Source organism: Temnothorax nylanderi, unplaced genomic scaffold, assembly GCF_030848795.1.
Source record: "Temnothorax nylanderi isolate EJ_2023f unplaced genomic scaffold, tnyl_v1.0 TNYL_tig0028_pilon, whole genome shotgun sequence".
NCBI lineage: Eukaryota > Metazoa > Arthropoda > Insecta > Hymenoptera > Formicidae > Temnothorax > Temnothorax nylanderi.
The window spans coordinates 1444988-1469220 of NW_027249090.1; the positions used below are offsets into that span (position 1 = coordinate 1444988).

Below are 24233 nucleotides of genomic sequence, written 5' to 3' on the forward strand. Positions count from 1 at the left end.
GACTTTGTTAAAATAATTGCAATTTAATTACACCGCGACAAGTACCGAATCAAAAACAAATTCTGCGAGCTGCTTACGGTAGAAATAGTCTACACGATTCGATATTTTGCGTTTATAAAAGTTAATAAATTACATAGAAGTTCGTAATAAACTATATATATACAAATAAATTTTCAAGTCTGGAAGTTTTCGGCTCAAGTGCTAACGTGTGTACATGGAGTTCCATTCGACTACCGTCGAAAGTTCCGCGAAAGATGTATTTTCGTGAGAAACCCCATCTCCCGTCATCTCCGGTCTTTGTGCATCGCGTGGTTGAAATTTCGCGAGTCACGATATCTGCGCACTTTCGCGCAATACGCGCGCATATACATCAGTTGCGATATCGCCAACCGCGATATATATACTTCTCTCTGTCTCTTGCCGAGGTAGAATTTATGTCCATTTTTATCAATGGTTTAACCTTTAGAGGCCGGGAAAAGGACTTGAAGAGTTTTTTTTTTTTTTTTACTATTTTTCCCTTATTCAACACACAAATTTTGCCCGAAAACATCAAATAGCTTGTGTTTTTTGGGTAGTCGATATTTCGACCACCCCCGGCCTCTAAAGGTTAACTTACTTTTTATCTAATTCTAATTTTCAGAACTAAGAATTAAAGATATAAAGTAAGAGTTATAAACCGAGATTAAACCCAGGTAGCAAGACTCGTCATTTTGACGTCAATTGACGTCAAAAGTCTGTCATTTTGACGTCTTTTGACGTCATTTGACGTCAAAATGACGAGTGCTTGCTACCTGGGAAGTTAATCTACTTTAGTATAAATAAACATTAGAACTGGAAAATGCTAAAAAGTAAGTTGAACCGAGATAAAACTTAATCTGCATTAATATAAATGGACATTACTTATAGAAGCGGTATTCGTAATTTGAACCAAGATCATTTTAAATCTAATTTCAGACAATTAAATTCTATCCTGCCAATAAAATGATTATACAACATCTCGAGATCGTATTTGAGACGATCTTAAACATAAGATTGCGTGGAAAATCGCAATTGCGATCTTTATCACGTGAATTTTCGCTGCCGCCGAGAAATTCTGCTGGCGAAAGTGAACGCTGCGTCGTGATTGGTCAATTTGCAACTCCGTTCGCGTCGAAACGCCAATCAACACCTCCTCCGCGAGGAAGCGATCGTCGTCGATCGCGGTTCGTCCACGTTGTTGCGTCATGTGACGTCATGACGTGTTCCGTGACGTGTCCGGCGCGCTCGGATTCGTCAGTGACCGCATGATCGGAAATAAGCTCGTCCTTTCGAATACGTAAACAACGTCGGATCGCGACGGACAGCTGCGGACGGCGTCGACGGCGACGGATCGCAAATCGCAGATGAAAATCGTTCGGTAAACCGCGCTCGTGGAAAACAAGGTTCGGGTTCGGCGGCCGCGCACCGGCGTTCGACGTGAATGTTTTAGCGACAAAGGGGCTGCCCGCGGCGCCGCGCAGGAACACCGCTTTGTCGCGGTTTATTTTTGCATTCGGAATCGCTGTATTTTTGCGCGCAACGCGATCCCAAAATAGAACGCGGCCTGCGACGGCGACGGCGGCGGCGGTGACGGCGCGCGATGTATTTTCCGCGCGCTGGCGACGAGCGAGGGATATGAGATCATGAGTTTTGAGGTTACCACGTCTCGGGGTGGCCTCAGCTGATTCTTCTCCTCGGACGTTGCTCCGGACGGGGCTCCGAGGCACGATTCGCGCTCTCGCGAGAACGAGAGGAGCCGCGCGAGGATGGAGACCGCGTGCGAGATAATTGATGAGCCCCAGCAGTCGCTGGTCAAGCGGATTTATTATTCGGCGAGGGACGGAATGGCGATCGCGCTCTACAGTTTGCTGAACGACAAGTCCGACGTCGACGTTAATTATCTGATTAACCAGGTAAGAAAATCTTATTTGTTGCGTCACCTTTCGTTCATTGCGCCGCTTTCTATCACTCGTGAAATCGCACTCGTCGATCAACTGTTCGTTCTAATAAATGTCAAACGCTTGATTAATCGACTCTTATCTTGCCCATTGTCTTCAGGAACTTGCACTTGCGATAAGCGCTATATATAGACTGTAATTTGTTTTTTTCGTATTATTATCGATACTTGATTATACGATTTTTACAGAAAAAGAATAACATGGAGATAAGGCATTTAAAATAATTTCGAAATAATACGTTATATTAAAAGCATAAAATTCAATAATTATACTTTTAATAATAGGTGTACAATAATTTAAGAATATTGATTAGAAATAATCTTTAATTTGGGATATTTTCAAACAAATATTTAATTTAGGAAAAAAACAGAAAGACATATATTTACCCTTAGACATATATTTACTCTATTACTGGTAAATATATTAATTTATAGTAAGCATATACACAAGTATAAGGTATTTATACGCCTATGCTAAACACTTTAGTAAAAGCATGCTAATTGATATAAATTCTTTGCAAATTGCATCTTATCTTATTAACAAATGGTTTAGTAATTGAACTACAAGGGATTTGTTACGTTTTTATTTAACTCGGATAAAGGAACAAAAGTATGATTTGTAATTTAACCTTTGGTTGTGATTACGATATTTAAAATTAATTCTCTCCAGAAAACTAAACAAAGAATTTTAAAATATTTAACTTAACTTAATTAAAAATTATGTATATGTTGTAAAATTCAATAATTGTTTAGACTTACTAATATTGTATGTAAACACTGATTTAAGATTTTAGGGAAAAAATAAAAACAAGTTTTTCAAAAATATGAAAAATAAACAGATAGTTTTATGCTATTTAATAAAATATAGTTTTTATTTATTGCAATATGGTTAACTGTAATGTAGCACTTTACCAACACACTGATACCAACAAAGAATTATTCAGGACAACTTGCAACACTTATTTAGACATGCATACACAAAGAAAACTTTCTGTAGATGCTATTTATAGTAATACAGGTCATAAAATTTTAGATTCTTTTTATATTACAAATATTGTTATATACAATTATTAATCTTACAAATCCTTAAATAAAGTACTATATAATTTCAATTATTAAATGTTATTTTAGAATTTAAGTATATAACGTATGTAATTCTTGAATAATTATTTGTGATACAAATAAGTACTAAATAGGTACTTGTAACTATTCAAGTTCTGCAAAATGCAGTTTGTGAAACAGTATTTGGATTTATATTTACAGAAAGTCTTAGAAGATGATGGACAAAGATGTACACCTTTAATAGTTGCCGCGCGTTATGGACATAATAAGGTAGTCAGAATGTTGCTCGACAAGTTTAAGCCTGATTTAGAGCAAGAAGGAACGGTTAAATTCAACGGATACGTCATTGAAGGTGCCAGTGCCCTTTGGGCTGCAGCAGGTAAAAGACTAATATTTAAATAAGATGTTGTAATAGTTTTGCAGCATCAATAGCATGTCGATTTCAGGAGCCGGACACTTGAACGTTCTTAAAACTCTCGTGAAGGCAGGAGCAAACGTCAATCATCCAACAAAGACTAACTCTACGCCTCTTCGAGCGGCGTGTTTTAATGGACGTTTGGACATCGTTAAATACTTGATCAATCATCAGGCAGATTTAAATATTCCCAACATGTTTAACAACACTTGCCTCATGATAGCATCGTACAAGGGACACCTGGATATTGTGAGTATGTTTATAAAGATTATAATACAAGAACGTCATTATTTAATATGTGCAATTATTGTATAAATTTTTCTAAATTTCTTCGAACTGTGATTTAGGTTAATTTTCTATTAGACAAATCGGCAGATCCGAACAAGAAAGCATATTGCGGGGCGACGGCGTTGCATTTTGCCGCCGAATGTGGACACAGTGCCATCGTGTGCGAGCTACTGAAGTACGGAACGGAAATGACGAAGAATGTGAGCGGCATGACACCTTTAATAACGGCTGCCGAGCGGACGCGCGCGGAAGTCGTTGAATATCTAGTGCAAAGGAGAGAAGTAACGAAGGAAGAAGTAATAGATGCTTATGAGCTACTCGGAGCATCATACGCTAATGATAAGGATAATTATTGTCTAACTAAAGCATACATGTATCTGTATAAGGCAATGGAGTTAAGGTAAGAGAAACAACACTCGTCGTTTGTTTTTATCCTACCGAATCGCTATTTTTTATTACGTATTTTTCTCACGTCCTAGGTATAGTGATACTGATAATATTGTACATAAGCAACTAGGTTCGACTGTGAAAGCATATGAGAATTGGAAGGAATGCGAGACGTTAGAAAAATTAGAAAGTATCAAAGACAATCCTAATGCCATACATATGGAATCGCTCGCTATTCGGGAGAGAATATTAGGTAGATATGTGTTTGATACTTCCAATAAAATACAACTGTATTACACTTTGTTTTTTTTTTTTCATTACAAAAAAGTAATACTGTTTGGTTATCAGGTCTCCATAATCCAGAACTGCCACATCCTATAGTATTCAGAGGTGCCATATTTGCGGATAACGCCAGATTCGACAGATGTATAGACTTGTGGTTGCACGCTTTGAAACTGAGACAGCTCAATGATATATCCATTGTGACAGACCTCCTTCGATTTGCGCAAGTCTTTTCGCAAATGATACACGTGGGTGTCGATCTAGATATTTCTCAAGTGATAAACGTTCTGGAGGCAAGCGTAACGGAGTTGCATAGGAACAAGGTCAAAATCCAGAATCCAGATTCCAAGGATGACATCGATCAATTTGTTGTAAGTTCAATAAAAGAGACTGGTCTATGGACAGGGTTGGGAAAGTTACTTTATAAAAGTAACTCGTTACCGTTACCATTCTTTTTCCTGAAAAATAACTCGTTATCGTTGCTCGTTACCGATTTAAAAAAGTAACTCGTCATTATAACCGTTACTCAGAAACCAACGAGTCGTTACTATTTTCATTACTTTTTTTTTACATTAATAGAATATATACGAATTTCTGCGATAATTATAAATAGAAAGTATCATAGAATTCTATCTTAGTAAAAGGATAAGGTTCAAAATTTGATATATATCTACTAACTTTATATACTATATATATACATATATTAAACATATAATTTGAAGTAAATATTCTTTTTTTGTTCTTTACTGTCGTTTCTTATTCTGGTAAAACTTAAATTTAATTTACACTTTAATATAATTTAAATATTTAGCTTAAAATAATATAAAAGAAAAATGAATAAAATATATAAAGAAAAACGAATTACAAGTTATATATTATCATGTGGCGTGACAGCGTCTACCTCATCCAAGAAATCACTCGTATCGCAGAACACGTAATCGCGCACGACTTTGCTTGAGACGACTAAGGGCCATGTTTAATTGGACTGCGAGAACTAAGGTATCGTATTGAAATCGTATCGTATTGAAACACTTTAGAACACGTCTCACTACGCGACTTGTTGAAATTCGTCTCAACATGCCAAAAATGAGACGTAACATCACGTGGCCCCGTCGAAAAGGTGGAGGCGATACAAAGATTGCGTTCAGCAGACACAACAGCTCGGTGACGCTCAGATTCTTTATTATGATTGGTTTCTACACTTATTGTTAGATCCAGCGAAGAACTATAGGCAAGAAACAATCATGTTAAAGAATCACTGAGCTGCATTATTTTTCCCAACCCTGTCTATGGACTATATTTAACACTATAATCGAATGCATTAGTGTATCTGCACTCAATATGTTTCCCTGTGATATTTAAAGAACGTATTTTTTCACTTACATAACTAATGACAGTTCAATTGCTTATTGTATCTACTAAAAAGAAACAAAAAGAATTTATAAATCATAGATCATAAAGTATTTTTATGAATATGCCGATGTAATGGATATTAATGTATATGACTATGTATATATTATGTTATTATAACAAACAGAAACATATCTCTACATATTTAGAAATCTCTGCATAGGAAGAGATGGAATCGAATATTACAACGACTCTATATATTCTAACGATTCTGACAAAACTGATGACACTTAACGGAGACAGATGTGATGAATCGGATTTAACACAGGCGCATCATCTGGTGCATAAATTATGTGCGTTACGGGTATGCTTGAAAGACGGGCAGACTCTATTACATCTTGCTGTGAATGCCGAAACTCCCGTCGACGATTTTCACACTAATGACGTGTGCAAGTATGTCAAAATGCAATATTAAAATAGCATTAGCAATCGGGGTCGCGTTACACAAACTATTTGCTTGGTTTCCAGATTTCCATGTGCAGCTACAGCGCGATTACTGATTCATTGCGGTGCTGACATAAACGCAATGGATAACGAAAGAAATACACCGCTCCACATTATTGTCGGTTACAGTAAAGCAATTAGGTGTGCTGTTAAAATCAATTTTATCTACAATATTACCTGTAATATTAATTTTACACTAATACGGATTTGATAATTCTGTAATATTTTTTTTTCAGCGATTTTGCGACCTTACATTCAATTATAATAGATCTTATAGAAGCTGGAGCGCATATGGATACTGTAAATAATAGAGGATATACACCGTACGATGCGGTTACCACGGGTAAGTTTACAGATTTCATTATCGATTCGCGTATTTTGTTGTTGCGTTCACATGTGAATTACTTGGCTGATATTCAATTTCTATTTCAGGTGTAGCTAAAATAATATTACGTACTCAGACCAAATTGTCTTTAACGTGTATGGCAGCCAAAGCAATTAAGACTTACGACCTGCCCTATCGTGGTAATGTTCCACGTTCACTCGAAAGTTTTATAGAACTTCATGGGCCTGGGCTTAATCAGAGTTGACAAGCCTTTAATTTACCACGAAGTATCGAAATTTTCTTGTACAATGTACGACTGCGTTCGCTTTGGGCGCTTTCGTGCTTAAAGCATCAGTCCATCTTTATTGCTCATTACATGTTGAAAAAAGATGGAGTTATACTTTCAGCACGAAAGCGTCCAAAGCGAACGCAGCCGTAATACTTAATATTTTTGTACAAAAAAATATGCTAAATGTCCGAATACTCTAAAATTCTGTATGTTGCACAATAATTTGATATATCCTATATAAAATCAGAATTCTAGATATCTCATGAGATACTAACGTGCAATTTACATAAAATTACATAAAATTGTATAAAAATTATCACGCGATTCGTGAAACTTTTTATGATGTATAAGCTCCTATTCAACGATACACGTATATATTGAGAATTGTCTTTTTATATTAAATATTGTACTTTATAGACGGTAAGTAGTATCGCTACATAGTCGCTGCGTAACAAAGTGTTTAAATAATTAGCGGCTATTGTGCATTCAACTTTTTGCAATTTTTCGTTTTCATCGATTTTAACTGTAATTACTGTGATAAATGAAATCAAATTAAATAAACTTTTCAAACTACAGCAAATTGTGTGTGAGTTAAGACGTATTTTCTGCACGTATCGTTCGATCACGTGCTGTTCCTCTTTGCTGAAGATGCCTGGTGCAACATGATGTGGAGAGGCATAAAATGTACACTCTCCTTATTGCCATATTAAATTTATTTAATATTTACACACGCACTCTGTATAACTGTATACAATCGTGAAACTAGGAAAATAATGGTAAAATATATAAAGAATATACATGCGCACGATACTTTACAATATATTATTTACAATGTTTACACAGACTCGTTTATCTTATCTATTTTACACATTTTACAACGGCGCTCGCTTATCAATAACACTTCTGTACAAATATACACGTGTGTTCAAAATCTTTTGGCAAAAACAAAAAGAAAGAAGAAAAATAAATAGAGTAATCCTTAGGCAGGTACAATCTATTCGCGGCGGCAGGATTTACGTAGGCATGCATTAAATCGCGTCTGAAAAGACGGAACGCATACTCTTCGTGGCTCCGTGTTAGCGCGTAACCGGACATGCCGATTTACGCATCTAATATGCTGCCCTGTCCCTTTAGTCCTTTTAAAACGTTATGACAATATTGCGGAAACGTTAATGCGATCCAACGACTGCGGAGAGATACGCATTCACGTACGCGTTTGCATGACGAACGCCATTACCGGTACAAAAACGGTCAACATTGCCTTGGTTGATACTTCATCGCGTGTAGAAGAGGCATTTCTACATCGCTGAAATTACCATTAGTCAATTGTGTATTTCCGACACGTGATTTCATTGCTCACTTGCTGAAGTGTTACAATGTCTCTCGCAGTGCGATGTCTCTTGCAGTGATGCGCAATATTTGCCGACATTAAAGTCGCTTCATACTCGTATCGCATTTACTTCCACACACCGTTCATCTCATTTTCACCAAGTCTAATCGAAATCTCTAATGCATTAAGTGAGTTCGTGATTACGCAAGTACATAAAACCATACACATCTCGCTTGTACATATTTTTATCACTCGGCGCGACTTGCCTCGTTAGCAATGAATTAAAATTAATCGGTTGTTTTGTCGCGCTTTGAAAGCATACATCAAAGTCGAGAGCTCATATATCATGAGAGCACAATGGATTAAATTCCTCGCAGACATGATGCCATCAAACGCGTTTTAAAGCAAATAGAATTCGAATTTATTTCAAGAAGATAAATATTTGAAGAGCACTTGGATCAATCAATACAATGTTTTCATTTAAAGTCCACATCGCGTCGTAATCATTTTCTATATTTTCCTTGATCCATTTATTGGTACATCGGCAATATATTAGTGATGATGCATCGATGCATGTAACAATAACATATAATATGAAAGTATTTCGCAAATTCTATTCGCATACGCTACACTGGCAAATATTTTTTCGCGCGAATAACACATAATCTACATCTTTCATAATTTATAAAAGATACGGATAATATATTGATACAATTGGATAAAAGTTGTCAAATACTCCATATGGTCAGAATTGATTGGAGAGAATATACAATCAATATGCCGTTGGGATTTTGCAAAATTCGTTCGCGCAAAAACGATTTCACGAACAAAGATACACACAACTGCAAGAATGAAAAATGCAGCAAAGTTATGTACCGAAGACACTTATTATTCGTGTCTTCGAAGTCTTCGTGTCGCATTACGAAGATCCGAACAATATATTTGGTGGACGTTAATCCGCAAAATTGTACTTCTCGGCCATCACCTTCTCAAATAGGAGTTATCCCTACCGTCATTTTCTCAATCCTGCTTATAAACGAGTAATTATTCTCATCATTGCATTTTCAATAAACTCTAACAATGACCCGGTAACTATTGCAATTGTCGCTCAGTTCTGTGGCAACTCGCGAGTGAATTTGATGACGATTAGAAGCTGTGTCAATCGTTGTTGATCAACTCGTATCTTTTGATCGGCGTTAACCATCATCATATCAAGCTGATTCCGCTAATCACAGTAAAAGCTGCCTATTTTTAGACAGCTGCCTCTTGTATAAATTGAAATTTTTCTCTTCCTCTCACACTGCACGTTCGCCACGTAACCACGTGGTCGTATGCTATTCGAGCGAAAGTGAGGATCAAGGAGAGAATGGAGGGAGAACTCCGTCCCGACGATCTCCAGACAGAATGGAGAGATTCTACTCAAGAAAAAAAAATTCTACTTGAGAAAGAAAGAACGGATCTACTGTGAAAGAGCTACGTCAATCGTCACATTCCCGATTGAAGTCAAAGGCTACCGCAATGTAAGGCCTCTGTTTAGAATTGATCTTATTAATCTACCGAGATCCAATAAACGAGCGATATCTTTTAATCATACAGTGAATCGTCCGCAGTCAACTTCCTTCATTTTAAGTCAGTTGACTTCGTCTGAACTAGAATTTTTCTCTCATGCTGTTTCCTGCTATTACTCGCTGTTGTCATGTGATTACGTGATCGCATGAAAAAGCGAGAGGAAAGTGCGTTTCCATTTTGCACATATTAGAATAAGTAAATGGACATTGTAGGCAAAATTTTAGAACAGAGAAAAATACTCAGTCCCGATGATCTTAAGATAAAAGGTTGACTTTTTCGATTAAAGGCAATCTTTAACTCACGCGATACCTAACTTTGTATAAACAATGATCTTATAAAAAAACCTTTCTCAATAAAGTGACTTTTTTCAAAGTTTTGTTCGTGTTATCACCGAATAGCATATAATATCATCCGCGTTTACCTCTATTCTATTATCATTCGTCATGTCTAGCAACAAATTATGTTTACTGTGCACTATTCTTTGATGATAAATTCTGTCTTTTCGTCCTTTAAGTATAAACATTTTACACTGTCTGTGTACTCGCGTACGTTTCATCCTTACTTAATACATCCGTAAAGGTGGCGGCGAGTTACATACAAAACCGTGAATCGACGATCAATTATGTACTCTCGTTTATTCGACCACCTGCAGCATTAAATGTTTCTTTATCTCTCTCTTCGTTTCTTCATTCTTCCGTGTCATTTCACGATTTCGGCGATTGCTCTTCGAGAGTAGAGTACTCGTACGCCGAGCAAAAGACCAGGTCAGGAGCCTCAGCGGCAACCGCATCCGAGGACCGCCATGTCCTGATAGTTCTTCAGTACTACCTTATTCTCCTCGTCCAGATAAAGCATCGATATCGAGCTGAGCGCGGTCGGGACGCAACACGCCTTCGGCACCATGCTCGGCTTGGTCGAGTAAACGAGGGTCTGCACGATCGCGTGATTCGTCGAGTTCAGATGGTCCGCCAGAGGAAACGGGCAATCACCGTGGCAGTAGAAGGCGTCGTATCCGGGCGGCGCGACGATCCAATCGTTCCAGCCGACGTCCGCGAAGTCGACGTAGAGCGGATGCCGCCGGCAATTCTCGCGGCCGTCCTTCCGCCGGTTCTTCCGCAGGGCGGCCCGCCTGGTCCGCCGGTCTATTATCTGATCCGCGGATGCCATCTCGTAGCTGCCGTCGTTCGTGTACGTGAAGAGCATCGGCCGGCTCACCACCCACGCCTCCTTGTGCTCGTCGACGGCCCGTCTCAGCCGCACGTGTTCCCGTGCGCGGGCGACCGTACCGGTCACGTGCACCAACAGCCCGTGATTGTTCTGATGACTCTCTATCCACCTCACCACGGCTGGATGCACGTCCAGATTGATCGTGGCGTTCTTCGTCGTGTCGATCACCTTGCTGTCGATCAGCCGCAATATCGGCTTGCTGCGACCCTTCACGCCGGGCCGCACTATGTCGTACACCAGCACCCGGCCGCGCTTATGTTTCGCGCTTTTATCCTCGACGTCCAACATCGCGACGCGGGACAGGCTTAACTCAGCTGCCTGCAACGTCTCGCCGCTGGGTATCTTGCTTAGATCGAAGGACAACCGGAAACGGTTCGGAGATTGGAACTTGTGGTCCAAGTCGCTCTCTGGAAAGAAAGAAACATCAAGATGAAGATTAAGATAAAGAATAAATAACATACAGAAATGTTGAAGATTATTTGCGCGAGAAGGCTCGTGCAAACTTAGTAGATTAAGATGTAAATGAATATATCATAACATGTGAACTTGACCGATATGATAACAATTCAAGTAAATAGAAAATGTACTCGTATATACGGTCGGGCTGAATCTTTTGTGCCTAATAGTACAATCACCTAAATTAAATTGATTAAATTGATAATCAATTTAATAATACTAATATACTATATTCTAGCTTCAGCTTGAGACTGCCTTTCAAGATCGGCAATAATTGGTGTACAGTTTGCTAAACGAAAAATGTACATAAATTCATGCGAAAATATTATTAGGCACAAAAGATCCAGCCATATATTGGCCTGAGCATCATATATTGGCACATTTTCTATTAAACAAATAAAATTTTAGAGTTAAATATAAAAGATTTGAAAAAAAGCGTGTAATATAAGAATTTTATATATGCATAAGGAATATTTTATAAAATACAGAAAGAGAAATGTAATTGTAATTAAACTAAACATACTTTGTCTTGAAGAAATTTAAATTTAAAAAAGTTGAGTTTTGGATTTTTCAATGTCAGAAGGAAAACGATTGATGAATTAAGAATACAATGTAGATAGAAAAATCATCATTCCAAAGTAGAATCCACAAAGTTTTTCGCTTTCCATGAAACTTTTCAAACATGTTATTTCATAGGTTGCAAGCGAGTTAAGAATAAATCTTGGGTTTTGTGGGTAGGCTGCTTAGAAATTCAGAGGAGGTGATTCTTTAAATTTCCTGTTCGTCGTGTCGGACGGATAAATTTATCAGACGTGTTTATTATCTTACGGCATTCAATATCAATAAGGAGTGCCGCCGGAATAATTTTCCGTTCACGTGAATCTTTTACGACGCACGAGGCGCACACATATGTATAATTTAAGTTACGCTTCTACAAAAATAGCTAATAACGTTCACCGCGTATGACGCAATTGTTCCTCGGAAACGACTCGAAAACAGTGGATGCAGCGGGCAGCCGTATAGACGCAGTTGTAACGCGTATGTAAATTTCGTAAGACGTCGCTGAATCCTAACGTAACACACACATACGTGCGCGTATATTCAACACCGGTCAACACGCTACGTACGCAGAACCTAGCAATTTCTGTAGAAGCAAATATCATTAGAAATATCAAAGAGCTTCTTGTTAGAGTTTTATATATAATCCAGTCCAAATTTTTGCCACCTTCTGATCATCAATCTAAAATTATTATTTCACAGAATAAAACAGTGATAAGGTTGAATAAATTACGAAAGTATGTGTCATATTTTCTTGCAACAGGATCTATTAGATCAGAATATTATATTATTACTATTATAACGCACTTAATTATGTTCCTGATTTCACAGATAATTGAATATATAATCGTGTGAACTATATTTTTTTCCAGATATATTTTCTGAATTACATATCGTTTGATTATCAAATAATTCAAGATATTGTCTTAAATCTATCGACAGCATTAGATGTTCAATTTTCAATCTCAATGAAATATTGATAAAATATACCATAAAATTGTGTAATACTAGCAGTTTTTTTATCACTACATCACAATGGAAGGCATGGCACACGTAATCTTTAAAGAATTGGAATAATGTCGTTTGTAAATAAAATACAACATGAGTGTTTCTTCTAGTGTTTTCTATATATACTACTGGTGACGCGCTTGAAGTGTCATCGGATTTTACTTGCAAATTTTCCTAATAAACATGATAAAATAGGCAAAATTCTTAACGTACTCATGTTTTATTAACCATCGAGGATTGCAAAACATAACTAGAAAGTGTCAAACTACTATATAATTGTAAGATATACGCATCATATCAAATTAAACGCCTCGTATAATTTTAATTCAGAAACTGAAAGCGATATAATCTCGACGAGATTCTTCTCGCCGAAGGCACACGAAAAAGTGATATTTGTGACAATAAAAGCAACACATTTTGGCATGGCACTTACGATTTAGCCTTCAGCGCGCGGGTATAACGGATATAGATTTTTATCAAAATGATTTGTCAAGACGGGTTTCTCGCGATATGCCCATGTAGCTTTCCATCGCGTATCTTCCTTAACTGCTCTCGGCACTTTCTCCTACATTATATCATCGCTTCTACTATTCCAATGTTTAGCTTCAAAAAGCTCGTTTCAAACAGTTATATCTGCCGTAACGATGCAAGATTCGAAGAACAATCGGTCGGAATGCCGACCTACCTAAGCTCTAATAATCCGGATGTGAATCATTGGAACGGAAGCTAGACCTCCTGAGAGCGAAAGATACCATCCACTCTCCGAGAGTCCCTTCGGGCATTCCAAGGCGGTCTCATCATCGAGCGATAATACACTCAAAAGAGATAGAGCGTACAAGGAGTTCGATCCCTTTTTCTTTTGTTTTCCCCCGGCGCCCCGTGGGACACTCGAGTGCGGAACCCACGGCACGTTCCCGGCAATCACCGTGGCCGAAAAGCCCTTTGTCGGTTGAACAACCATAAAATCGTTCGAATGCCATTCTTCTCCTTTTCACGCAGGAGGCGAGTCGCACGAACGCAACGTATTACATTCGTATAGGTATCCCTATTCGTAGAATAGAGTATTTTAAGGAGTCAATTATGTCCAAATCTCCTTGTAACGATATTTTGTTAAAAATCTAGTATATTTCTCACCTACATCCCTTTGACCGATTCTGTGTTTAAAAATGAGGGACTGAACTGCTCAGAAAATTTTATGTGACTTTATAAACGATGAGAAGTTATGTATTATCCACAATTAATCAAATTGTGACAAGTTTTCTGAAAGGAAATTTATATATTCCTTAAATAAGAAGCTTTATATGATGTGAAATTCATTTAAGATATGTTAGGTTCGCTGAATAATATGGATTTTTTTAATAAGGAGAAAGAGAGGATCATACGTTTCCTGCACAGCGACTTAGGATAAACCTTAATGCCGACAGTTATGCCAATTAGGCTAATTACGCCGGTTATGGCTTAACGTAAACCTGTAATTTATAGGATAATGCCTTCCCGAAATTACATGTGTGACTAAGAAATTCGTGCAAATAAAGCGAAGAATATTGTTCGCAGAATTATTATCATTACAGATGCTTTGCAATTGATCAATATTTTGCATTTACATCAGACTTGCAAAATTTTATATTTTATTCTTTTTCAATATAGGCGACATATGACGTTATTTAACTTGTTACTGGTGCAAAAGCGAATGAGATCCCGAAAATCTGTTCTGCAAAGCCGCATAACACCGTTCGAGAGAGAATTTACATCGCGTCGATATGTCAAAAGGTACCACGGAATTGTAGAGTCCTATAGTTCGAAAATTTGTCATTCACGTTTGCCGACGACGTCGAAGGCATGACGATTGATAACGGGCGCACATTGCATTCCGTTTACTACTGCACTTTCACTGAGAGTCGAAAGAGTCGCCAACCTGTTTTCGAATTACGAATTCCAACTCGCTAGGTTCTTACCATCGTTCAATGATTCACGTTTCGCGAGTGCACAGTAAAGACTCTTGTGTTTATTCACACGACAGAATCGATTTTATGCATATGTTCATCCCTTTAGGGCACAGTAAGACAAACTCATTCAAAAGTATTCATATCTTTCTGAGATATATCGTTATAATGCACATGTACCATGATTTCTTCTGTCGAAGCTTCTGTCAACGAATAATTTATAAATGAACCGAATTTTGTGAGTCCGTTGTAACTATTTTGCTCATTTACATCTGAAAAGGTTTCTTTATACACTACTGTGTTCAAAACATGGTATAAATTTGCCGACAGAATTAATTCAATTCCGTTTTGATAGCGTTATTCTGTTGTTCTTTGTAAAAATCCATACTTTGCTGGTAACGATATAAATTTTAAACTGTTTCCAAAACAATCAAAATCAAGGAACGTAAGCGAGCTACCTATCTTCAAATGTGACTTCGCATGTGCATCGATTGTCTTTATTATAAAAATGATGTTGTATTAACGGTTAATTATTAAAGTTTAATTCCAAACAATCTTGTTAATTCAATAACAGCATTAATGGAACAAATACGTCATACTCTTTGCTCTAATAAAACATTTCATTGATATTGTTATTGAGTTAACAAGATTATCTTCAATTATTTTCAATTAATGTTGTTAACGCAACTTTATTTCATTTTGCGTAGATTTACTTTCGAAATTATGCGAGTTGTCTCTTCACGTTCTAATCGCAGTGCACCCGGCTAAAGGTCAGAATGGTCCAACTTACCGATGTGTGGGAACGAACGAACGGTGTTAGCCGATCGCGCGTGAATGCCCGGCTTCGCGATGTCCGCGATGCCGATGGCGTTTTGACGGTCGTAGAGATCCCTAAGCGAGTGCGGGATATAGGCCTGGCCTTGCGGCCTCGGTCTCTTCGCGAGGCCCAGGAGGGAGAGCAGGCTGGCCTCCATCCCGGCTATCACCTGGTCGCGATCCTTCCGATCCGTCGTTCCGAAGCGATACGACGACGATGATGAGAACGCCGTGGCCGTGTCCGGGTCGATGCGTAGGCTCGTCCCCGCGTTAGCATTCGCGCTTGCTAGCAGCGTGACTGCTGCCACGAGCACTAACCCCAGCGGCGGCGACATGCGCATCGTGACGTCGTCACTCACTCACGTTACCTCCCTGGAAGCACGAAAAGAAGAAACGCCGTTAAAAAGAGCTGCCGTTGTCGATTTGCTGCTGCACGATCAGATCTAGATTCTGGGTTCCAGATTAGATCCTACTTCGAAAAAAAAAAGATCTTTCTTACGTTTCTTCTCGGTGAAAGAAACTGTAGACTGAGCTTCTAGAAATCTAGACTGAAAATCAGATGGTCGCGGGCACAGAATAGAACTCCGTTATTCGATGAACACACATCGCGCGGTTATAAATTAGTATCGCATTATGTAATTGAGGACGATCGACGCGCGCGCGCGATCATGTAACATTTGTTGATTTAAATCGTAAGTATTTAATAAATGGTATTTTTATTCTTCTATACAAATTTTGTGATTTTTAAGGAAGTAATATTAGAACGAATATCCTTACAGTCGAGTTCAATGGCAACTTAGTCGGGTATCTTTTACTAGCTGGTCTCCTACAGGGAAAATCAGAGGAGATCACGGAAGATACTAGAAGAGGCACCTTTTACCTAGCAGGACGACAGCAGGACTGAGGTGTTCATCAGGGAAGTGCATTACGGTCTAAAGAATTCGGGGAAGGGATGGGAGGACCTTTCCTCAGAGATAAATTATAATCCCTCAATCCCTGCGGTAATTGGTCGCATTAAACAGCCAATACAAAAGCGATGAGTCACAAAATGCAGCTTTCAGGTGAAATATTTCGGTTACTCGGGAATAGGTTTGCTTCTTCGTGGAAAAATTCGTCGATACTTCTTTTCTACCGTGAAAAATCTATCAAAGAACGCGCGGTAAAATTGAGACGTTAACGAGGGTACAATAAAATTTTTACAGTAAAGATTGTATATCTTCAATGAATTTTTGAATATCCTTGGAACAAATTTTTAATAAAAGCTCTTTATTGCAAATCATGCATTGGAGCGCCATGAAGTCAACTAGTGAAATTAACTAATTCTGCGCTAATTTCCATGATTTGTTCACTGTTTGTCGTGGGGGGAAAAAAGTGGCGCGAATTTTGTTTGATTTAATCTAGCTTCCCGTGATCTCTCGAAGTACAACGAAGACTATCAAAAATTTTACTCGACAGAGCTGCACAATAACTCTCTGAGTCAGCATTGGTCAGCCTTAAAGCGGAGGAAGAGCAGGCCCAGGGCCCGATCCGATTGGTCATCGGTTCCTGCTGGGCCTGCCAATGGATGTGGAGGGATTCGTCGAATCAGGCTCTGTTACAAAGTAATCGCTTTCTCTTACTCTCAAGCGGATATTTTTTTTTAACGATCTTATATACGGTGATTCGAAAATACTCTCGCGGCCTCGCGGAACGGATTAGACGAGCAAGATTAACGGAGAGTATGACGATCGCGTGAACACAGTAAATTTCTTTTTGTGTCGTAATATACTATCATAATTATCCGAGATACATTCACCTTTTACTGTTGATTGAGCTGATATTTTAATTGACACTGCATACCCAGCTGAACATGATTACTTCTTGTTAGATTTAATAACTTAATAGCTAGCTCTCTTATGCAGTTTAATTTGCTCTATTATTAGTAACAATACAAGCGCGAGTAAGTACGCAAAAAAAAGCGTATAAAACATGTTTTACAATAAGTATAGCCTGTCAAGTTTAAATATCACATGTAATGGTTTGATGAATAATCAAGATTTAATAATACATAATAGTTCATCAACATCTACATATCTATAATGCAAAACTTTTACGGATTCTCAATGCAATTATGAGTTAAAGACTGATAAAGCGATAAACTTGAAAGGAATAGCAATCGAGTCAGTGGTAGAAACGCGCACAAATGATTTGTTAAAAATACTGGAATTGTTCGTCAAAAAATGAAGTGAAAAATATCTGGTCGACGAAAGCCAGAAAACCGGGAAACAATATATAAATTCCGATCGGAGAATTTGAACGTGGCTTGGACGTCACTTGCTAAAGCGAGTGATCTATCCCACTCGCCTGGTTCTTTCCTCGTCATTTTAACCGAGCCACCCCATTTAAACGCACGCGATTATTTACAACTTCTAGGCTGCGTTCGGAAACGTCACCCGAGTGCACACGAGTATACTCCCTTCTCTTTCTATCTCAGCGAGTTAGAAGGAGAAGCGAGTATACCCGTGTGTACCCGGGTGACGTTTCCGAACGCAGCCCTAGACGTGTCTGGGGAAAATATCCGCGCCCCGAAAAAATCACGACTCGCGCTCGCCGTCCAGACGGCGTAACATACGCCACGGCCGGCTCCGTTACGAGCTCGCGGCTTGGTAATAATTTCGGAATCGATCGAACAATGTTGTGCCGTGACATACTTGCCGCGTGCATTAACGGTAGAGTTCCGCCGGTTGGCCGGATGAAACTGGTTTTATCCGCGATTTTAAGCGTGCGCGCGGGCGCGTTTCTCAAAGGCGGAGAATATTTATGCGCCGCGCGCCGCGGCTCGCCCGCGCCCGCGCCCGCGCCCGCGCCCGCGCCCGCAGCATTATCTGTGGATGCTGAACAGATATGTGTCCCCTTCCCCTCCACTCGCCCCTCCGATCACACTCTCGATTTCATTCAGTGTAAAATACTAACATAAGATTGGCGAACGCCTTCCTCCATTAGCGTTACGCCAGAACGGATTGTCGTATCACAGGGAGACCGCGCTGGTACTCCGCGAGAGCGGATTGCCAGAGAGAGGCGAAAACAAGCCTCTCTCGTCGTCGTATAATGATCTTTTAGTTTGAATTTAATTTGAATATTCTCTCTATGATATCAATCGACGAACACGAAAGAGTTACGTTATAAAGAGAAAAATAACTAAAAGATACGTAATATGTGGCATTCCGACATAAAATTTTGTATCTTTACGTGTAAGAGTTGTGTTAGTTTTAGATAAACATTCCATTGAAGCAGATTAAGACTAAAGCGTTGTAAGCTCGATGACCAAAAATCATCGATCGGAAGTTATAATACAAGTTCGAATAGTTCGATACACGACGTTTCTATTAGAACACTTCTTTTCCCATCCGATACAAGAAAGATAACGATCCCTTGGGATCGTAAAGGGTAGAGTCCTTCTAATAAGAGTCGCGACACAGAGCAGCAACTTTTGATTGGTTCGCATTTCGGCAAAAGCACAAGAAACAGAAAGAGAAAGAGATATAAGAGAGAAAGAGAAAGCGATATGAATGTATATCGCTTGTATATCGCTTTCTCTTTCTCTCTTATATCCGATGTCGCGACTCTTATTAGAGGGACTCTAGTAAAGGGATATCGCAAGGGACATCTCGTTTATCGGATAGGAAAAGGAGTGCTCTATTAGAAACGTCTTAGCGACGTGAGATTAAATACGGAAAAACGCAAAGCATTCGAATGAATCATAATGCGTAATGAATATGCATTAAGGAGATACATTATTGGGAAAATACCACTTCTCGTAATTGAACGCGATATTTTCCTCTTTTCGGTTTTATAAAATAAAGCAAGCACACGAGCGGGGCACGAGTTCTCGGTATTCGTGCACGCACGGTATTCTCATTAAGAGCGATGCTACACGCACGCTAATTAAGTCTAATAATTCCTTTTTGCCGTCGGGGATTCTTTTTTCCAAGGATGAGGACGCAGACACGAGAATGAAAGATCTTTCTTTCGCTATATACATATTCGCAAACGCGGCGATATTTGAAATCTCTCATACTCTTTATATACTCATATACTTTTCACTTAATATTTTTCTTCATGTTCCTTCATCCTCTTGTGTTCTCAACCATTCCGATATATTTATAGCTCTATTTATTCAATGTGTTTCTAACCACAAATGTACCTACAACGATCGCATTCGTGAGAAAAGGAAAAGACGGAGCTGGAAATTAGACGCGAATTGCTGTTCGACAAGTTCGGACCTGTTTCAGACTCCGATTCGCGCCGATCGCGTGTCGCGTGTCTTTACTCGGGCTTGGCAGATAACAGTGGGACGCAATATGGCGGTTTGTACCGCTCGGTGGGATACTGTGGAATGTGGAATACGCAGTTTTAAGCCCATCCACGGCACGAGGGCTCGCGGTCCTCTCGTGCGGCCCTGGCAGGCACGAACGTGATCAGAGAGAGACGGGGCAGAAAAGGTTGGTGGGACCAGAGCCAAGCTGTCTGCCGCCGCCGCGCCGCCTCTCGCACGCTGGCTCGCTCACGGAACCGCGCGGCGCGGCACGGTGTGGCGTGGCGTGGCGTGGTGTGGCGCGGCGCGGCGACGGGAGCGCGAGCCGACCGAGAGCTCGCGACTCTCGTTGCGCGTTAGGTAATATGTAGATCCTTTCCTCGAGAAACGCCTCTCTCGTAGCGACCAACTTGTTTTTCAAGGACAATGAATTTACCGATGGACGCATTCGCGCGGAAAAGGCTCGTCACGCTTGCATTCCTCGCGGTGCATTATGGTGGGTGCGGGCGCGCGCGCGCGCGCGCGCCTTCCTTGGCAAAAGGTGCCTCGCCGCGCGGATAAACAGCGTATCGGCTGCAGCGGTCCCAGCACTCCCAGCGTCCGCCTTTCGTCGACCACCGCGGCGGTAGACGGATAGAGAGCCGACCCGTCAGGTATGCGACGGGGGAAAACGTCCGTTCGCCGGACATTTTTCGGGGAGACCACCCGCGTGCTCGGCACGGCCCCCAAATGGTCCCCGCGGTTCGTTAATGGGCGGCGAGGCGATTTCGTAGGAATTCACTCGCGCCGCCGCGCCGCGCCGCGCCACGCCACGCCACGCCGCGCCGCGCCGGTTCGTTACCAAGCCCCCTCAATTGACGGAATTTGCCTCGCACGCGTCGCCCCTGCCTGGAAACAACACATATCCGACGGATTTGCATTCGCATTCGCGCGCGCCGCTGGCAGCAACGCGCTGGAATGCGGCGCGCTGGAATATACAAGGATAAGGTCGGAGTCTCGGAGCGCGCGCGGTGCTCCGAAGACTCCGAAGTGCGCGCGAGTCACATACAGGCGTAGAGGCGCGTCATCGTCTAAAATAATCGGGCCAGGCTGATGGCGCGGGGTAGCGGCAGCGGCGACAATGAGCGCGGCGACGGTTGAGGAGGTTGAGGAAGAAGTGGGTCGGAGAGTAGAGCGGTGGGACGCGATGGGAAAGAAAGGAAATAGAAGAAGGAATCTCGCGGTCGCGCGAGTGCGTCGCGCGCGTCGCGAAGCAGAGAGAGACAGAGAGAGAGAACAGAGTAAAGAAAGATAGATGTACAAAAAAACAGGAGAGGAGATCGAAAGATAAAGACAGAAGGAGAAATGTTGCGCACACAGGTAGAGAAAGAGAAAGAGAAAGAGAAAGAGAAAGAGAGAGAGAAAAAGCAGAAATTCTTGCTCACCTAACTATAATCGTGAGTCCGTAGTCTGAACAGCCACGGCATCTCAAGTCGGGGCCTGATGAGTGCACCACGCGTAACCTCACCTCACACTGGCACCACTCGCGTGCGCGGTCCACAACGCAAAAACCAGGAGGGCACTCTCCGGTGTTCCGCCGATGGTCGGCCCGCGCTCGCGGCGAAAAGAGGGCCGGGGAAGGGAGATGGGAAGGGGGAAGAAGGAGTCCGAGAACGGAGCAGCGACGACGACGATGTCGACGTCTCGACGACGATTCCAACGGTTCCGACGGATTCTCGCGCACTCACGCGGCACAAACACCTGCGCGCGCGCGCGCACGCGCTCTCTTCACTCAAAATCCGCGCTCGCGACGATTGTTATTCTCCTCGTCGGGTGCGCTGTTTTTTTTTTCCACGGCACCATATACGGGCGTCGCGGGCCCCGATGACGGCCAATGCGGCGGTGCCACCGATAATCCTCTCGTCGATCAGGCGGTCATAACGCGCCGTGCGTTAACCGAGAGTGTGCTCTCTCGTCGTCGTCGTCGTCGACGGCGGTGGCGGTGGCGGTGGCGGTGGCGGTGGCGGCAGCGGCGGTCGCGGCCTGCGGCGGTGGCGGTAACGAAGGGGGGAGAAGGCGGAGTGGGGGACGGGGCCCACACCTTCGTACACCTGCGCGACCTATCAACAGGTCCCCGCGCGCGCACGCACGTACGTAGGTACGTACGTACGCGCGCGCGCACGCACGCACGCACGCACGCACGCACGCACCTACGTTACGTACAGGGCACGCGGAATCCGGCCCCGCCGAGTTCCACGCCGATGCGCAGGGTATAACGCGCGGATCCTCTCCTCCCTCGCTCCTTCGCGCTGCGCTCGCTTCCTCCCGTTTCTACCTGCTGCTCCGATATACGTATCGCCAGGATACACGCGCGCGGCACTTCCCGACGGAACGGGCACTCCCGCGTCTCCTCTCGCGTTTTCTTCGCCTTTATTTTCTTTCTTTCTTCCTCGAGAGAGATGTCGCGAAACACGGCGAGAGAGCTGTTCCCAGGAAACGTGGGTATCCGCGCAGCCGCGAGCGAGCGAACTATCGCGAGGTTTAGGCAAGGCCGCGTTCGAACGTGCGCTTCAGACCACTTCAGAGTCTTCAGACCCCGTTTCAGCTCGCTCCGTTCTACTGGCCCTTTCTTTTCTACGATAGGCCCCCCTTCCCCCTCCCTTTCTTCCTCCTCCCTGTTGGCCGCCGACTCCAGGACCGCTGCGTCGACGCCCGCCGTCCCGGGTGGATTCCACGCGCGCAGCATCCACTGCGTTTCGTTTCCCTTTTGCCCCGCCGCGTCGATCGGTCGGTCCACGACGTATCGTATGACCTGGACGTAAGGTCTCGGCGATTTCGATGTAAATACGATAATTACGATGTGTCCGGTTGCTGAAAAATTACAAACCGGCGCTTTTATCCGCGTCCGGATACATTGCGGCGAATCATATCGAGATAAAGCGAATTCGACGTCTTTTTAAATTGTTTTCCCGGCTAGAGTCCACGCTAGATTCGAGTTTACCGTCACGGAAACCATCCGTGAAGCCGTTTAATTCGCAAGAGTTTACTATTTACATATTTAATTATTATATTTGAATTTTTTTGATTATTTTCGTCAAGTAAATTCAATTAAGTAAGTGCAACGAAACGGCAAAGCACGGAGATGAATAAAGGAACAAGAACTCGTACCTCCCCGGCCTCCCCCCTCGGGGAACGTCACGCAACGTTCGTCGCAGCGACGTTCCTGCGCAAACTTCCTCCTCCTTGTTCCACTCGCTGGACACGTCATCGTCCCTCGCTCGCACTACCGTTCTCGGACTTGCTTCACCACTTCACCAGCCAGTCTGCCGCTGCTGGGTCCTCCCTCCTCCGTTCCCCTTCACGCCCACCCGCCCATCCCGTCCCGCTTTTCACTCGACGCTTATGCCTCCTTGCCTGCGAGCGGTGCTCCCCAAGTCCCCAACCCTATTCCGCCGTTCATTTTCGACGTCTCTACTTTTTTCGGGGAACTGTATCCTGTATCAGTCCGGGTCTTCCGTAGAGAATTCTTGGGCAGTCGGTTTTAGCGATTTATTCGGCACGGAAGTCACGTAACTACGATCCTGCAATCGTAAACAGATCGTTTTATGTCGGGAAAATAAAGATCGGACGTTGCCGGAGAGCAAACGTTGATAAAACATAATTGTCCTTATCAATTTCAAGGATATACGTATAAATATAGAAATTGGAAAGAGAACGATAAAAGTGGTATCATAATTTTCAAATACCAATTTTACCAAGTAAAAATTCCGTTTGATATTTGCGACAACTAAAATTTGCGAATAGAGAACATTTTACGTTACTCCGATATTGATACCATCATTTTATCAACATTCGGAAAATTTCCGGATATCTCATCTGTGTATAACGTTTGAATGACTTTAGGAATTATTATCAATTATTGTGAAATTTTCTGCAAACTATATATGAATCCGTACGGAACAGTTTTAATATATATAATAGGTAAAAGTAAATTACATAATATATATAAATATCCTATCTGTACCGCGTATGTACATATTAATATTCATCAATAATCATTAATATACACATAAATATAAGCATAAAATTTTAAAAATAAAAGATTTGCTGGCTTTTTGTGCTATTTCTTTCGGAAGAATTGGAGAAGAAAAATTAGAAATCGCCAATTAAGAAAAT

At 41.5% G+C, this 24233-nt stretch overlaps 2 protein-coding genes across 5 annotated transcripts; one reads left to right on the forward strand and one right to left on the reverse strand.

Moving 5' to 3' along the window:
* Positions 1-1275: 1275 nt before the first annotated feature.
* LOC139770317 (protein fem-1 homolog B) lies at positions 1276-7457 on the forward strand. Its single transcript, XM_071702214.1, has 10 exons — positions 1276-1931; positions 3239-3416; positions 3484-3701; positions 3800-4140; positions 4220-4380; positions 4476-4780; positions 5983-6212; positions 6288-6404; positions 6500-6606; positions 6696-7457. Exons 1-10 carry the CDS (start codon positions 1785-1787, stop codon positions 6851-6853), a joined length of 1962 nt encoding a protein of 653 aa, XP_071558315.1. The 5' UTR covers positions 1276-1784; the 3' UTR covers positions 6854-7457.
* A 115-nt stretch (positions 7458-7572) lies between these two features.
* Positions 7573-22634, reverse strand: LOC139770318 (protein decapentaplegic). Of its 4 annotated transcripts, XM_071702218.1 has the most exons (4): positions 18475-18491; positions 16284-16332; positions 15759-16156; positions 7573-11410 (listed from the first exon to the last, which is right to left on the reverse strand). In XM_071702218.1, the coding sequence occupies exons 3-4, from the start codon at positions 16123-16125 to the stop codon at positions 10551-10553; spliced, it is 1227 nt and encodes a 408-aa protein (XP_071558319.1). In that variant the 5' UTR covers positions 16126-16156; positions 16284-16332; positions 18475-18491; the 3' UTR covers positions 7573-10550. The 4 variants fall into 4 exon arrangements, with proteins under 4 accessions (XP_071558319.1, XP_071558317.1, XP_071558318.1 ...); XM_071702216.1 differs by lacking the exons at positions 16284-16332; positions 18475-18491 and adding an exon at positions 21503-22634; XM_071702217.1 differs by lacking the exon at positions 16284-16332 and having other exon boundaries at positions 18475-18521.
* Positions 22635-24233: the final 1599 nt, after the last annotated feature.

Bases quoted from the DNA above. Each gene is read 5' to 3' on its own strand.
- LOC139770317 (XM_071702214.1), top strand. From the start codon at position 1,785: ATGGAGACCGCGTGCGAGATAATTGATGAGCCCCAGCAGTCGCTGGTC. The intron at 3,417-3,483 runs GTAAAAGACTAA...TGTCGATTTCAG, and splicing joins TGCCCTTTGGGCTGCAGCAG to GAGCCGGACACTTGAACGTT. The intron at 6,607-6,695 runs GTAAGTTTACAG...TTTCTATTTCAG, and splicing joins GTACGATGCGGTTACCACGG to GTGTAGCTAAAATAATATTA.
- LOC139770318 (XM_071702216.1), bottom strand. From the start codon at position 16,125: ATGCGCATGTCGCCGCCGCTGGGGTTAGTGCTCGTGGCAGCAGTCACG. The intron at 11,411-15,758 runs GTAAGTTGGACC...CTTTCTTTCCAG, and splicing joins TCGTTCGTTCCCACACATCG to AGAGCGACTTGGACCACAAG.